This window comes from Heterocephalus glaber, unplaced genomic scaffold (assembly GCF_053883595.1).
Source record: "Heterocephalus glaber isolate CG9 unplaced genomic scaffold, H.glaber_assembly_v1.0 deba00001457, whole genome shotgun sequence".
NCBI classification, from domain to species: Eukaryota; Metazoa; Chordata; class Mammalia; order Rodentia; family Bathyergidae; genus Heterocephalus; species Heterocephalus glaber.
Genome location: NW_028258305.1, coordinates 41180502 through 41196966, shown reverse-complemented (window position 1 = coordinate 41196966; position 16465 = coordinate 41180502). Strand labels below are relative to the sequence as shown.

Sequence of the window (16465 nt, the reverse complement as noted above, 5' to 3'; positions counted from 1 at the left end):
GCATCTTTGGAGAATTCTGGTTCTGATGGCATCCTGTGAGCTCATTAGCGTCTGTGTCTTCATCAGCTGCCACCTACAGCGTCCAGCTGTGCTGACGACTTCTCCCTGTCTGACATCTGAGAGGGAAGATATCCAGCAAGCAGTGAAGGCAAACTACGGGTGCTCTTAATTGATTCAGGAATTGCTGCCCAGGGAGCCACGGGGACAGAGTCCAAGTCACAAAGAGCATGGCACCCTGGGAGGAGTCTCCACACCCCCACCCCCATTCAACACCTATGGCCCTGGGCCTGCCCTGCCTTGCCCACCACCAGGGCTGGTGTGAAGATCCCTGGAGAAGTAGGAGGTGGAGGCCCACAGTGGGAGGCCAGGGCTTCAGGAAGATTTTTGTCTGCATACCAGCACTGCAGATTCCAGGACAGAAATGAACTGCGGGCTTGGAGACAAACGCAAATCACACACCCAGGCTTTCTTATGATTTGCTCTTTGACCCTCACTTACAAAACTATTCGTGTAGAAGCAGCTTGAGGCATAAGATGAGAACAGGAAGTTGGGGGGCACTAATTTGAAAATGCCCCTCTTCCCAACGCGCGTGCGCACACAATTACACAGCGGGCCCACCGCAGGGCCACTTCTTGGCCCCACTGCAAAAGAGGGCGTGGCAGGCAGCTACGGGGAGGGTTCGCTTCCAGGGATCCTTGAAGTTACCCCAGGTCCTGGGTTTGATCCTCCTCCAAACCCAGGCCCAGCCTGTCCTTTTGTGTCTTAGCTTTCCTGGTGTCCCGAACGCAGGGCCAGACCCCGTTGCCAGGCGCGCGTTGCCGGGTGACCCGCGGCTAATTCCGTCTGGCGCGCGTCGGAGCCAGGCTCGCTGCGCGCTGCCCAGCCATGGCCTCCCGCGGCGCGGACACCCTACTGACCGAGTTCAATGCGGCCTACGTGCCCTCCAGCCTCAAGCCCGGGTAAGCGACGCCCCGCCACACCACACCTGAGGGTGGTGCCTGCTGCCTCCTCGCACAGCGCCCCTCCTCGGGAAGCTCTGCTCCTGCGCCTGTGGGTTTGAACTCGCGGAGCCTCTGTTCCCCAGGCCTAGTGCCCTTGCTGGGGTGATCGCGCTCTCGGCAGGCGGTGTGCGGGAATCGGCGGGGGCTCCTGGATTCCCCTGGGTAGGAAGTCGGTGGCTGAGAGCGGACAGCTTGGGATAAGAGAATGGGGAGAAGATGGAGACACAAGTGGGCTTTGGGGTTTGGAGAAGCCTGAGGCAGCAGTCTGGAGCACAGAGAACGTAGAGGCCTGCTAGAAAGGAAATGGGCAGTGTGGGACAGGATTCCAGCCGCATTGGTGTCTGTGGACCGGATCTGGCAGGGCAGGCTGGGCAGCTGTGCATAGTTGGTAGCGTGTACCATCCACCCGACTCTCAGAGTACTTTCTCCTGCAAACTGAGCAGACTGCAGAATGCAAAGACCTCATGGTGTGTTTTGTGTGAATTCTGGATGGTTTTCAAACAGAGTAGGCAAACATGGAGGGACTGTCACATTAATGTCATTTCCCAAGGCTGCGCGTCAGAAGGAGCTGCAGCAGGGAGCTGGGGCTTGACTTCTCACCCAGAGCACCAGGAACCACTTATCTCTGGGCCTCGGACAGCCCGAGAGCTACTTCAATTCCCAGCAAAGCTGATTTAACAGACACAAAAATTTCCTGAAGCAAAGCCAGGGGTGTTGGTAAAGGTGCCTTAGGAATTGTCAATTCTTTCATTCTTTCATTCTTTTATTCACTAGAGAATGACATGTCCAGTACTGGGGGAGGGCACTAGATGTTGTGTTAAGATGCCGTGCAGACAAACAAGTGGGGCTCCCCTCCCAGTATTGTGTAAATGCATAAGTTTCAGTTCATGTCCATCTTGCAGACTGAGCAAGTGGTGTTAGCACCACATTCTGGCTGTTGATCAGGATTTTTTTTTTCTTAAGCCTTACATAGCTTCTGGTTGAAACTTCTTCTATTGCCCAACTCCTTGGCCATCTGCTGTCCATGGGGCCAGGCCCGGTGCACCTGCAGATCTTGCCCCATGGCTCCCCCATGCTCTGAAAGAGGTGGGAGCAGCTGGCTTGGGGAGCAATTCCCAGGCTGCCCCTCTGTCCCTGCCACTTGTCTGTGGTTCCCGAGAGCACAGGACCCATCCTGTGATTGATTTAGAAATAGTGATTGATACCAGTGGGTCATACATTCAGCTTCCAGCCTGCCCTGGCCAGGCTGAGCTGCTGGGCTGAGTCTGCTGGTTTCTGGGCTGGGTCTTTCTGGGAGGGATGCACTCCCCCTCTAGGAGGTTAAGTTGTTTTCTGTTTCTGAATGCTACCTCCTTAGGAATTTTCTTAACTTATTGAAAGAATCCACGATTTCTCACCACACTTAGATAATTACTATTTTTGTGTGCCTTTTCAAACACTAATCACAGATTTTACACTGCAGCCAGTCTCTTCTGACACTCAAATCACCTCCTTTGCAGTTTTATTCATAAAGGCAGAGGATATTTAGTCTAGTAAGGACCTCAAAGATCTTGTAGACCAGGCCCCTTCTGTTCCGGACTTGAGCACTGAGGTCTGGAGGGTCTGGCCTGAACCCCACACTGGCAATGGCAGAGATGGGCTAGAATTGTCTCCCTGGTGCCCAGCGGGCACCATGTATGAGCACCAAGCATGCTCCAGGCATTGTGCTGGCTCCTGTATTAACCCTCTTTTTTAATAAAAAGATCTACATAACAACAAAGCCTGGTCATGCACTCCTGTAATCCCAGCACTCAGGAGGCTGAGGCAGCAGGATCATGAGTCCGAGGCCACCTGGACTACATAGAGAGACCCTGTGCTAAACAAATAAAAAACAAAAACAAGCTACATAATCACCCAGATGAGGAATGAGCAGTTTTCCTGAGGCCATTCAGCAACCCAGCCTAGTGTCTGTGACTTTAATACCCCTGCTCACCCCAGTTATCCACCCCAGACCTCCAGGCAGCCTTTCATCTGCCTCCCGCCCTCAGCAGGAAGGGAATGGAGTAGACGCGGAGAGAGACTGCAGCCAGCTGATGGTTTCCAGTCCAGGCTGCATCATTCCGTACCCTGGATGACTTCCATCTCCTCTTGGTGCCTCCCTTACTTTACCTGTTTAAAGGGGATCACAATGGTGTACAAGTTAGAGGAAGCTGGTGTCGGTGAATCGGCATTAGTAACTTAGCTATTACCACTAGTTAGACTCTGCTGTGCTCCAGCCCTTGGCTGGGTCCTCCACAGGAGAGGCCACGGTGCTGGTGTCCCAGTGGCTGTGAGAGGATGTGGTCTGCCGGATGATGTAGTCGGCCCGGGTGCTCCCTTTTGTTCCTGTCACTTCTAGGCATTGCAGCTCCCAAGCACTTGGCTGCATGTGCCTGGCCTGGGTGCCACCCTGCTGTGGGCAGGGAGCTCCCGGCTCAGTGTCCTAGGGCCGACTGGCCTCAGTAAGAATCTGCCTCCCGCCAGCAGGTCGGCCCTGGGGGCAGCCTTCCTGGCCTTGGCCTCCCACCCTGTTCCCTAGGCTTTCCGTGTATTCCTTCACGCCCAGCCTGATACTGCCCTATGCTCGAAGCTCTTGCCAAGCAGCTCTCACCAAAAGCTAGAGCAAGAGGATTTGCACCCAGCCCTTCCCGCCATCTGCCTGGACAGGAAGTTGGGCTCTCACCTGCCATGGAGCTGGGCCTCAGGGCCTAAACCAGTACGTTCCACCCTCATGCTCCTCGGGAGGACCGTGTCACAGAGGGGCCTGTGCGCTGTCCCCAGCAGACACGCACCCCCGGTGGTGCACCCCGCTCCCTGGGGGAGAGAAGCCTCCGCCCTTACCTGCGGCATGAATGTCCCATGCCCATTTCAGGCTGTCCTCGGCGTCCCTAATGACCGAGGTTTCACTTCCCCAGCTCCACTTACTCCAGGTCAAATGTGGTCCGAAAGCCTTGGATGGGAAATTCCAGAAAGAAACAATTTAGAAGTTCCAAATAACTTTTATTATAGTATATTGTTATAATGATCGTATTGCATCACTGTTTTTTATCATGTCTTACTTTGCCGAACTGATCAGTTACGCTTCACCTGTCATAGGCGTGCGGGTAAGGAAAAGCGCAGTGTTGCAGAGTTCAGTGCACTCCCAGGCTTCGGCCTCCCGGGGCTCAGACATACTTTTCGAGGAGCAAAACAGTGAGATGCAATAAAATGATAGGAAACCATGAGTTTGGAGGGTTTACAACTTTCATTTTTACTATGCGCTGTTCTCCTCGGCAGCCCCATCACGGCAGCTGGCTACTTTCTGCCAGTCCTCACTCCCAACTTGGGGAGCAGAGCTGGCCCAGACTCAAGCCCCAAATGCATAGGACACAGGGAATAAGATTCAGAGCCCCAGTGCCCTTTGCTGCGACTCTGCCCAGCAGGCAACCCCATCCTTACTCTCCCTGGAGGCAGCTTATTGAATGGAGTCCTCTGCCTGCTCTTCCAGCTTCTCCTCTGAGGACCCACAGGCCCCTCCCCGAGCCCTCAGCCCTTCCCAGCTCCATATCCACAGAGCCCCACCTGGCTGGGGCAAGGCAGGGACACAGATAGGAGTAAACCATGGCCCTCTTGAGAGCCCCAGACCGAGTCACGCGGAAGACGCCGAATCAGCCCATGTCCCGGCAACAATCCACTGGACCCCCCACCCCCCGCTCCTCTGTACAGCCACCTGGTTCCACACTACAAAGACACAGAGGACACCGGACCACCAGACCATGGTACTGAGTCCCGCTGCTCCCGGCCCAGAGGTAGGGGCTTCTGAGCCGCCATCCCATTGCTCCTGGTCCAGAGGATGGGGCTTCCCGGCCACCATCCCGCCTGCTGCTCCCAGCCCTCAGGAAAGGGCTTTTGGGCCACCATCCTACCACTGCTCCCGGGCCCTGTCCCACCCCTCCCAGCTCAGAGGAGGTAATCCTTGCTGGCACCAACAGCCCCGCCCCAGTCAAAATGAGAAAACATGTAAATAAGTCTCAAAACCAGACTCCCAGATCACCTACAGCAACCCCAAAGGGAAATGAGATGGAACACTCTGATACTCAACCACCTGGACCCACTGAACTGGCAACAAAAGGGGATCTGGAAAAAATGAAATCAGAAATAATTTCTCACATAACAGGAGAACTTCAGCCCCTAGTGCAAGACATGATTAATAAAACTAGAGAGGAGCTGAGGAACATGATGGAATCCCAACATAGGAAACAAATGGAATCCATAAAACAGATGCAAATAGATTTCCAGGACATGAAAAACTCCATTGAAAGTCTGCACAGCAGAATGAGCCAATGAGAGGACAGAATTTCAGATATAGAAGATAAGATTGAAATTAGTGACCAGGAAAAGAAAACTTGCTTCAAAATTATAAAGGACCATGAGAAATCAATCCAGCAGCTGCTAGATGATGCAAAGAAGAATAACATGAGACTGATTGGAGTCAGTGGAGAGCCCCAGAGAATCTGTAACCCGGGAAGGAAGAAAACTTGAAGGGGCCAGCTCTTCACAACACAGCAGAGTGTGAACTGGGAGGTGCGAAAGGTAGAGCCAGGATAAATGATGCGGGAGGCAGGCAGGGGCTACCGGGTGGGTCAGAACGGGCTCCATGGAAACAAAGTCCTTGAAAGGTACCTGGAAGATGGATAAGATCACCCCAGGGCAGGGGGGTCGTCTGAATGGAGGGCAGGGCTTCACAAATGCTGGGCTGGAGGCTCCACAGGACGCGCTTTCAAAGCAGTGGATGTCCTCTGGCCACAGCGGCAAAGCTGCGATATGGAAGCGGGCCACAAGGCTGGAAAGACCTCTCTCAGAGGCCACATCAGGAGGTCCCGAGCAGCTGGCCCAGCTGCTGTGTTCTTAATTTCACAGGCAGTGGGAGCCCTGGAAGGTTCTGCCCAGGGGAAGGATCTGATCAGAACCATCCTCAGCAGGAGATGTCGTGGAGAAGTGGAAAGGGGACATGCTGAATAGTAACAAGGTAGTTAATAAGGCTGCTCGTGGGATCCCTGAGGCTCATGGTAATTAATTTTAATGTTAGCTATGGGGCCAGCCAGTGCTCTTAAGAGGCAGGGAAGGGACTGGTCCCTGTACACACAGTAATCCACTGGGGGCTTTAGCATCCCAGTGCTCATTACCCAGAGGCCCGGCTCGGCCCAGATGGGAGCTTGTGCATGTACAGGTAGGTGGTGGAGGGACTAGGGGGCAGATGCACAGGTCAAGCAAGAGCAAAAGGTGTGAGTGTGCCATCCTCCGCCAGTCCCTTCTGTTACTTTCCACCTCGGCTGCACACAAAACAACAGCAGAGCTGCCAAGGGCTCTGCAGTGGAGCCACCATGGGTCATGCGCAAGGCCAACAATGCGGGTGCACAAGAGAGACCCGCGCCGAGCTTGCCATGATGTGGCCACTGAGTGCTAAGGAATGTGACCATGCACACGTGTGCACGTGTAGTCAGGAGCGTGTGCGCGCACACACACATACACACACACCTGCCAGAGCAGCAAGTTCTGAAGGGAAGGCTGGGAGGCCTGCGGAGGAGGGGGCTTCTATTCTTTTGGAATGCAAATATCTCGGCATTCAGAGAGGCTGGGAAGGCAGGCAGCAGAGGAGGAGCATGGCAGAGAGCTTGGGGGTGGCAAAGAAGAATCAGGAGAACAGTCACGTTTCTATAGCTCCTTTCTTCAGAGAGCCCAACACCCCCATGGGAGGGCTGCTTCATGTGCCGTGATGCTCAGAGCTCACCCCTTCTAAAGCAGCGCTCCACAGCGTCCTGGGCCTGCGGTTCAGGGCTTCTCCCTCCTTCAGTGAGCAGTTATTGAGCACTTGTCGTGAGTCCCAGGCTGATGATTAGAGAGAACCCAAGTTGGTGGAAGAGGCAGATTCATGTGGATCTGGATCCGGGCTGATCGATGACAATCCTAATAGTAGGCACAGACCCTAGGCGCAAGGTGTGGTCAGGGAGGGCGACAGAGAGTGGACAATGGCAAACGCCCAGGTGGCAGGTAGAACTCCCACTGGGCTTGGAGGCCTGGGGTGCAGAGGGGCCCGTGACTGTAAGCACCGCCACTGGGCCTGGCCGCCTATGGGGCAGTGAGGGGCAGCGAGGAAGGTCGCTCTGGCCTCGGGGTGCACCCAGGCTGCGGAGCGTGAAACTTGGACTAGGAAGTTCAACGTTGTCAGGTGAGCACAGCAGTGGCTGGAGGAGGACAGAGGGTGGGCAAAGTGCCGGATGGGGAGGCCAGTTGGGGAGGCAGAATGGCAGGGCCACCGAGAACTCTGGTTTCTGGCTGAGGTGAAGGGTGGATGGGGTGGTGTTAACCAGGGAAGGAATATAACGCAGGGCATGAGGAAGGGTGGGCAGATCTTGGTCATACTGGGCAGCAGGGCATGTGGGTCTGTTGCTAGCATGGTTGGAGCCAGAGACAAATCCAGGCATCAAGGGTGTGCCAGAGGTGTTGGATGGGCCCTATGGGTGAGGCCTCCCAGGAGGAGTGAAAAGGAAAGGGTGCTGGGGCAGCACCAACACCAGAAAATGACCCCAATCCGCCCTTCCCCGAGGTCCTCCTCAAAGCCTCACCCCAGGGGACCCCATGGAGCTCGCCTATGCCGCCCATGGAATGGCCCTCCCCCTTGCATTTGATAACACGACCGCCTCCACCCAGGTCTGGCGTGGGTTAGAGCCGGTCACATCTGTGCCCACCCAGCACAGTACTCAGGATGTGCCCCTCATGACTCTGTAACTTCTCAGCAAAACCAGGAGTTTGGTGTGCCCAGGCCCTGTCACTGTGGTGGTGCCCAGTGGGTCCCCAACAAAGTGACATTTAATGCCATCAGACTCCGAAAAAGGATATGTACACCAAGAAGGAAGCAACAGATCACCCCGAGAATTAAACCAAGATTACACTGGGTGAGCAGCATTCCAGATCTGTCTGTGGGTGCATATTATGTGATGGAGGGGTGGAGATAAAGATAGAAGAAAGCAATCTTATAAAAAAATCATACTAAACTTGCTATTTCAAAATGAAGACCATGAAATTTAGTCTTAGCAGAGCTTAAGAGAAAGAAATTAAAATTCAGTGGAAGAACCAGTAGACTTTAGATAAATGTCAGCTCATCACAGATATGAATTCTTACAAGATCCCTCTAAAAGGAGGGAAATAAATCCCACCCAAGGGCGGAGCCATTCTGCAGTGTTTTAGTGATGGGTTTCAACTTCGATGCCGTGGGCGGACTGCAGGGTGTCCTTCTTAGCAAGTGCACCCCTCTCCTCCACCTACTCCCCAACTCCTTCGGTCGCTCAAGTTATTTTTACCTTGACAGATTTTACAACATTTGCATTCTGTTCGGCAAGCAGCACTCACCTGGATGCTATTCCTAGTTCTGTTCTTGAATCGAGCCGCGGAGCATCACCTCCCATTCTTACAGAGCTGCCACGCTTCTGAGCTGTTTTTTATTTTTTAATCACCTCTTGGTTGGCAGGTTTTTGCCATTGAAGATTACTTTCAAAAAGGGCTGTGAGTGCTTTTTTCCCTGCATGTTTTTTGCCTGAAGAAAGTTCTGGCTTCCTACCTGGTTGGACATGTGGGTGTTCTCTGTCCTGCAGAATGGGTGGGTGTCTGCATTCACATTTCATTCTGTTGCTTTATCTCTTTGTTGGGGTTCAGCAGACCTGATAACTGCGAGTCTTCTTTCATTCCCTACTTTCTGAACCAACTGAGCAGTAAGAGAGTAAGGATTGGTATCAGAACGTCTGCCAGATACATGGAAGCCCAGAATGAGGCAGGTGGGCCTGCGTGTGTCCACCCAGAACTTCCGGGGCAATGTGTGTTTCCTTGCGTGCAAGAGAAAGGATGAGGAAGAAAGAGGTGGGCTATGGAGGTCCAGTTTCCCCTTGCACTCAATCAGCACCTGAATGTTCCTCCACATCTGTGGGCAGGAACCAGTGGGCATGGAGTCCCCTCCACACCAGGACACAGGATGGAAGGAAGCGGCATCTTCCTATCAGTCCCATTGTCTTTTACCTCTCAGTTTACCAAATCTGTATTTTTAGGAAGTTTCATCTACAGCAGGAAGTATGTCAGGATCCTGCTTCCACTCCTCAGGGTATATTTTCTTCTATAAAGTTTCTGCATCAGTGCAAATGTTGCAGAAAGACAGTGTAAGCCAAGAACACGGGTGATTTTATATGACCTTAATTAAAAAGTAGAGGTTCGTGTTTAAGTGGTGAGTCAGAAATCAGACTGAGGGCGGTCAGGAAAGAACAGGAGTTGAAGAAATAAAGGCAGAGGGGACAAGGTAGTCCTTGGAGAGATTAGGAAATAAAGGAAGCGAAGAGGTAGTGTGTGAGAGAACAGCAAGATCTCGTACAGAATTCTGCAACCTAGGGAAGGCCGTGCATGTCTCCAAGCAGAGAGGAGGAAGCCCAACGTGAAAGACAGCGGGGATGTTGCTGGTGCTGTGGTGAACACCTGTAAACCCGGCTACTTGGGAGGCTGGGCTGGGAAGATCACAAGTTCGAGGCCAGCCTGGACCCCTTAGTGAGTCTCCATCTCAAGATAAACTCAAAAGGGTTGGGGATGTAGCTCAGTAGTAGAGCACCCCCAGATTCATCCCCAGGGAGAGGTGGTGGAAGGGAAGGACAGAGAGAGGTGGAGAGCTGAAATGGGATCGTGAGGCTTCTGCAGCAGGAGGGGTGGGCTGCAGACCCTGGGACAAGGGGAGGCAAGCAGTGCAGACGGGAGTACTGTCCCTGGAAGTGGCTCACAGGAGGGGAAACTAGGAACCACCCCCCCACCCCCACCCCCGCCGCCCCGCTAATTTCCAGGTAAGCAGGAGACATGGCCACAGGCAGGGGACTTGTGTACCCGGCAGGAAGAGCTCCGAGGCCACAGGGTCACGGGGTTAAGTACAGTGTGTCTCGAGGGTCAGCTTGGCAGTCACCTTCCTTGCTGCTCTCCTTGCTGCGGCCTGGCAGCCTCCAGGCAACCAGATCCCCAGAAGGCACTGTGAGCAGGGAGTGTAGGACCAGGACCGACTCTAGATATTTTGCCTACAGCAGAAAGCGATCAGAAGGTGTCAGTAGTCTCTTTGTTTCGCTTTCTTACATTTTTTTCTGAAAAGGCAAAGAAGGTAATCACACGTCCTTCTTGGGGGGCAATGAGGCCCGGGGCATTGCCAGGCTATGGGGCGGGACCCATGCCTGGAACGCGCACGTTCTGGTGTGTGGTTGGGACTCTGATGAGAGAGAGAAAGGGAGCGTCAAGCCTCCTGGAGGAGCGATCTTAGGACAGGGCCCGGAGGAGGTCCCCGCAGCATGGTCACGGCCCCTGGGTGTTCACGTGCTCGGGTCCACCTGTAAACATCATCAGCGCTACAGGCACATCACCCACTCATTCTTTCATCTGTTTAATAAACAATTTCCTACCCACATACTGCGTGCCAGACCTGGCACTGCGCCCCAGAAATATGAACATGAATGAAACAGCAAGCTCTGCCCCCGAGAAGCTGCCGTCGGGGGAGGAGTAAAAGAGACTGAATGACAGGAGCAGCACAGAAAGAGAGGTGGCCATGGGGCGGACTTTAGGTGCAAAGAGAGCAGATACTGCCCTGACCTGGGGACCTGGCCATGGTGGCAATTCTTAGAAGAAGTGCCATTTGGAAGTCTTAAGAGACTGTTTAGCATTTGGGGGGCAAAGAGCAGGCTTGGAGGGCTGGGGTGGACAGGAGTGGGATCGTGATGGTGGAAGACACAGGGCAAGAACCCCGGAGAGGGGCAGAGGAGAGAGGGGGCCAGAATTACACCCCGAGAACCACGATGGGTCCTCGGGCGTCTGTGCAGCAACAGTGAGCCCAGAGAGGGAGGCAGGGGTCCGACCGCGGCAGCTCTGGATGCCTTGCTAAGGATTTGATTTTGGCGGCAGTGTGGAAGGTGGGTTGAGGGTGGGGTTGTGAGCTCAGGTAGGAGAACGTTGGGGACACAATGACCACAGTCCAGACGAGCGGTGACGGGGCTGAGCTCAGGGCGCGCGGTAGACCGCAGGCTTGGGTGACTGATTGGATGGGAGAGAGATGGACGCCCACGGTTCTGAGCTGGGCAGCTAGGGAGGACCCTGCTGAGATGGGAAGGGGAGTGGGGGATCTCGTCCGGAGCACGGGGGGGGGGTGCCTGGTGTGCAAGCAGATACAGCAGATGAGGCCAGCTCCAGTAACGGAGGCCCGGGGCGGGAGAGGCACCCCGGCTCTGGCCATCCAAGCAGACAGCTGGGTGCAAAGGAAGAAGCCTGGCCCCTTCCCCCAAAGGCCCCAGCAGGGCAGTGCACCTCAGGGAGCCCTCAAGGCCAGAGGGACCACCAGGCCCTCCGCTTTTAAGGCCTCTCCCGGAAGGAAGTGGCCCTGGAGCACTTCGTTCCCTGTGTTCCCTCCGCCCGGCTCCGCTGCAGGTATCGAGGCCACATCCCTGGCATGGCCTTCTCCTTCGGCTGATCCTATGGTGCCACCACCCTCAAGTGCTTCCAGGATCTCCGCACTGCAGCCATGGAGAGGAGCCACAGGCCCCTCAGCAGCGGGGGCTCCCCCCCACCATCCTCTCCCCCAACCCCAACCTCGTGCTGATGGACCATTCGTGCCTCCTTGTGGACCCCTGGCAGCACCCGCCCAGTTACGCTTGCTGCATCCTGGATGGCCACCACGCTGCAGAGCTGGCGCACTTCTACCAGGTGAGCCGGATGGGCATGCGCCACCCTCCGGAGGAGCGGCTTGGTTTGCTTTCCAGAGGCGGCAGGGAAGCTGGAGATTTGGCTCAGGGGCAGGGCTGGGCTTGGGACTCTGCCTACCTGATCTCCCCTGGCCTGGGGCTTTGGGACTCCTGTCCCCGAGCACCACCGCTGCTGGTGGAGTGGGGTGTTTCTGAGTAAAAGGCCAAAGATTTGAGCACAGGATGAATCACGCACGACAGAGGACCACTGACCCCTCTGCCTGGGTCCAGGCTACTGGTTTACCCAGCTGGACCCTGGTGTCCCCGGCCTTCCCATTTCCCGGCCTCTCGAGGGTGTGCGCTGAGCCAGCTTCAGCCCAAGCAACACCAGGATGAAGGAGACCTGCCCACAGCCCTGTGGCCCTTATGAAGCATCCCCAGAAGGCCTCGGGGACCCAAGCTGGCCCTTGGCCCTGTGGAGATGACGGCTCATTCTCCGTGTCACTCTCTTTTAGGAACATCCTTCCCAGGCTGACTGCAAGGACACTGGGCCTGGTGTCAGGGCAGGGGACTTGGATAGGAAGGCAGCTTCCTAGGGGTGGAGAGGCTGCCGCCCGTAGACGCTGTCGCCTCACTCTTACATGGTACGCCTCCTGCCCTGCCCAGGAGGGAGGGAGGAGCAGACACAGGCCAAGCCCAGACTTTCACACCTCCTGGGCCTTCACAGCTCTCAGAGCTGCTTTCTCCTCTCCTTTACTGTCTGTAGCAAAGCTGGAGTGCAGATAGGGGGTGCGTGATCCCCATTAGACAAGGAACTGAGGCTCAGAGAGGACACCAGCTGATCAGCAGTCGGGCTGGGACTTCAGAAACCCCAGGAATCCTGCACGGACACTAGGGCAGGGTCTTAGACACTTTCCCATTACTGGAACGAAATATGTAACACTCACAACCTTGTTTTGGCTCACGGTTTTAGTCCCCGGTCAGCTGGCTCCAAGGCAGATATGGCGCGGTGGACCAGCCTGGGAGAGGGTGGCTGTTCAGCTGTGGTGGCAGGAAGCAGGCAGAGAAGGGAGGGGCCGGGGCAAGAGCACGCTCTTTGGAGTCACGTCCCACCTCACAGCACAATCAGCTCCTGACTCAGTAATGGATGAAGCCACTGACGGGCATAGGATCCAATGCCAGGATCCAATCACCTCCAAACACATGAGTCTTTGTGGGACATTTTAGATCTAAACCACAACAGTGAGACTGCCTCAGCCCTTCCCAGCACAGCAGGCACAGGTACAGGCCCCTAAAGTTTCTCCTGCTCACCAGCCACTGTCCTTTCTTCCCTGGTGGAGCTGCAGAAGACGCAGCAGCACCGGAAGTACTACAGAGGCTAGACCGGCACAGTGCCCCGGGTCCCCTACTTCGTGCTGCCTGTGAGGGAGAGGGAAGGGTACCCCATCCCCACCAACCTGTGAGTACCTGCCCTCTCTTCCCACCTGGCACCGACAAACACATCCACAGGGCACCAGCTCCCTCCAGGGGCCTGCAGGGAGCCCAGACACAAGCCAGTTCATGAGCTTGCCTTTGAGTGGCTGCAGGGCAGTGACAGCTACCGAGCTCCAGCAGCCTCAGGAGGTATGCCAGGAACCTAAATGTGGGGAATCAGGAAGGGTGCTTCCCCATCCTGAGGTTGGGAACACACCCCATAATGTTTGCTGGCCTGAGGCTGAGACTCCATCCTGCAAAGGCAGCATCAGCGCTGACTGGTCCAAATGTAGTGCAGCTGCTGCCCTCTGGTGGACATAGAGGACACTACAATGAGCAGGGAATCGTCCCCGAGCCCCAGCCAGGCCTGGAAAATGTTCTCCTAGAGACTTGAGGATGTCTCGAAAGGCCAGCTGGCCATCTAGAAAGAAGAAGAAGAAGGCGAAGGCGAAGGCGAAGGCGAAGGAGAAGGAGAAGGCATTAAAAATGGGATTCCTCACAGCCTGCCCTCATAGCTGCTGTTACCCGGGAGAGCGCCGTTCCCCCAGGGAAGGCCAGCTTTGCACTGTGAGGATCTGGAGCCACATCTCTCCCGCCTGCCACCCAGAGATGGGACCTCAAGCCTACTCCAGGCACCCTGTGGCAGGCGTGGGGTGGTGGCTGGTGCCGGGCTGAATGCCAACAGGCCTCCCAGGGCAGTCCTCCCCCACCTTTGTAACCCGCTCTCTGTCCAGGGAGGGGCACCGGGAGGTCAGCGACAGACCCCGGGTTTCCAGCCCTCCGCTGAGCCTACACTTGCCTCACCCGTCATTATGCTGTCTTAAAGACACGGCTCTCACTGCCCCTGGAAGGGCCCCACTGTAAGGCAGATGGGTCTGTTGTACAAAGAGGACCTCTGAAGCTCAGCGGCAGCCCCAGGGGCTTGGCTTGGGTGGGTGGGCTGGTTGGCAGCTGGGCTTGGAAGGGAACCCGTCTCTCCTGCGTCCAACGCTAGGGCCTGGGCTGACCATCTCCACTGCCCGGGGAGTGGGCCTCTCCTGGGGACGGTTCTCCTCTCGACCCCGTCTTGCCAGGGTGCCCCAGCTCTCTTGCTTCTCCGAATTGCCTGGTGTCCTCCCCTGCTGACAGTCTCATGCCCAATGCAGAGGATCAGCCAGGCGGTTGGGTGGAGGATAAGAGGGATCGGCTCTGTGGCCTGGGGCAGATCTTTCCCCTTCTAGAGTTTGATCACCGTCCCCACCATAATGGCCTTCACCACCATTATCACCATCGCTCGCACTTGGTCACGATCAGCATCACTGCCATTATCAACATCATGCGCTCCACCCCCACCCCCACCATTAATTATTACCTTCATCGCCGGCACTGCTGCAGTCACCAACACCACTGCACCACAATCTCCACTATCACCAGCACCACCATCACTGGTAACCTCTGTTGAGTTTTTACTCCTTGTCTAGCATTATGTTAAGAGCTTTAGTCCATTACCTCATGTCCTCCTCAAAACAAAGCTCAGGGGAGGGATACCGAGAGCAGCCCATATTTATACGTGCATATATGCAGCAGGAGATAGGGCCAGAAGCTATGCTGGGTCCATCTGATGCCTTTGTCCCCACTGCTGACTACCCGTACTGCCATGCAAGTACCTGTCCCTCCTCTCCCACGCCAGGGCAACTTGTCATGTGTTAAAGTGAGGACACCAGCAGGGCAGCGGGGCTGGAAGTGGCTTGTGAGGCTGTGGCAGGCACTGTTCGCCCTCCATCCTGGGCCCAGCGTCTGACACGGGCTCCGGCTTCACCTGCAGGCCTCCTCTGAGCCCCAAGGAGAAGTGGCATCTTTTAAGAGTCTCCCCTGGGAACTGGAGGACCTATCAGACCTTCCCATCTGGGAAGAGGGTGTCCCCACAGGAGCGACAGAAGAGGGACAGCTACTTTGAGTTCAGAGCTTGAGAGCAGATGGTTGCTGCCTGGGAGCCCAGGCCCTGACCTTGGCTTGCGTGGAATAAAATCTTCAGCCACCACATCCCATGCATCTGTCCTCTTTGTCCTAGGGACGTTTCACAAGGGCCGGAAAGTGACCCCAAGGTCGCTCAGCATCATGTCTTAAGCTCCTGTGGGAAACTCAGCCCAAGGACTCAGGCCACCGCTGTCCCAAGGTGGACAAGTAGGACCAAGCTGTGTGGCATCTCCAAGTCTCAGTGAGCGCTCACTCGGGCACAGAGACCGCTGACCTGCATCCACGGACACAATCAAGGAAGCCGATTGGCCCATGTGTGAAAATGAGGGCAACGTGACCCAGGGCATCACCCTGGGTGTGAGATGGGCCGTTCTTACCCTGACCTGGCATGGTTTGGTTTATGGGATAATGGGGGGGGGGGTCTTGTCCTCACTTCCCTGATGAAGGGAGGGACAGTCAGAGGCGCTGAGAAAGTCACCAAGTTCACACAGTGAAGAGGAGACACAGCCAGGATCTGACTCCCGGGCCCGGGCTTTTCCACTCTACACCCTGCCTGTGGCCCACATGAGACTGAGGGGCAGCCTTTGGGACTCCAAAGAAGTGGTGGAGGAGCAGCATCTGGGACAAGAAGCCAGCTACTTCCTGCACTCTTCCCAGACTGCCAGGGACAGGCTGATTTGGAATCGGCCCCCGAGGCTGTTTCTAAAAGAAGAAGGGAGAGAGCGACCCAGGCCACTTGCAGAGAAGCTCTGTTCTCGCCAGACTGCCGCTTCCCATCTCCTCGAGGTGCCCCCCTCCCAGGGGGCAGGACGGGGGCGACCTCTCGGGACACGCCCTGGCATGGGGACCTCAGGCCAGGAGGGTGCCCACATGGGGGGCTTGCCCGGCACTCCACTACCTCAGGATTGGGTCCTCCGTGGGACTCTGTCCGGCAACAGGGCCCTCAGTGCTCCTGGACAGGTGAGTTAGGGGCACAGCAAAGGTCAAGTGCATGGGAGGACGGATGAAGCAGCTCATCCTCTGTCGCCTGCAACTCCCCACTTACGCCAGGACCACACAGATAAGAACCCTGTGCTCATCAGGTGGGCACCTGGCCACTCTCAGGACCTCCTGCAAGGGGCGTCACTTGTGTCCCAGAGCCCCTGACCAGCTGGGCCCCAAACTGCCCCGGAGTGGTCAGATCCATTCCAGGGCTTGGCTGAAGAGCAAAGCAAATAAGCCCTGATTCCTGGCCGTGCCTGGCCTCATCCCAAGGACCCGGGAGAGCCAAGTGGGGCCGAGATGTCTTCTCCATGG

The 16465-nt window shown here is 55.9% G+C and overlaps 2 protein-coding genes across 15 annotated transcripts in view; one reads left to right on the top strand and one right to left on the bottom strand.

The window, feature by feature from the left end:
• Positions 1-853: 853 nt before the first annotated feature.
• Cimip2c (ciliary microtubule inner protein 2C) lies at positions 854-15752 on the top strand. Its single transcript, XM_087216571.1, is given in 5 exon segments — positions 854-959; positions 11487-11617; positions 11620-11762; positions 13081-13199; positions 15018-15752. Coding segments are annotated over 5 exon segments (612 nt in total). The 5' UTR covers positions 854-885; the 3' UTR covers positions 15163-15752.
• The window catches only part of Cib4 (calcium and integrin binding family member 4), a 109258-nt gene continuing 95508 nt past the window's right edge, over positions 2716-16465 (bottom strand). For all 14 annotated transcript variants that reach the window (XM_087216560.1, XM_087216566.1, XM_087216561.1 and 11 more), the window contains 2 exons: positions 3861-3969; positions 2716-3149 (listed from right to left, as the gene is read on the bottom strand). In XM_087216560.1, the coding sequence (XP_087072686.1) occupies positions 3025-3149; positions 3861-3969 (234 nt within the window). In that variant the 3' untranslated portion in view covers positions 2716-3024. The remainder of the gene's footprint in view (positions 3150-3860; positions 3970-16465) is intronic.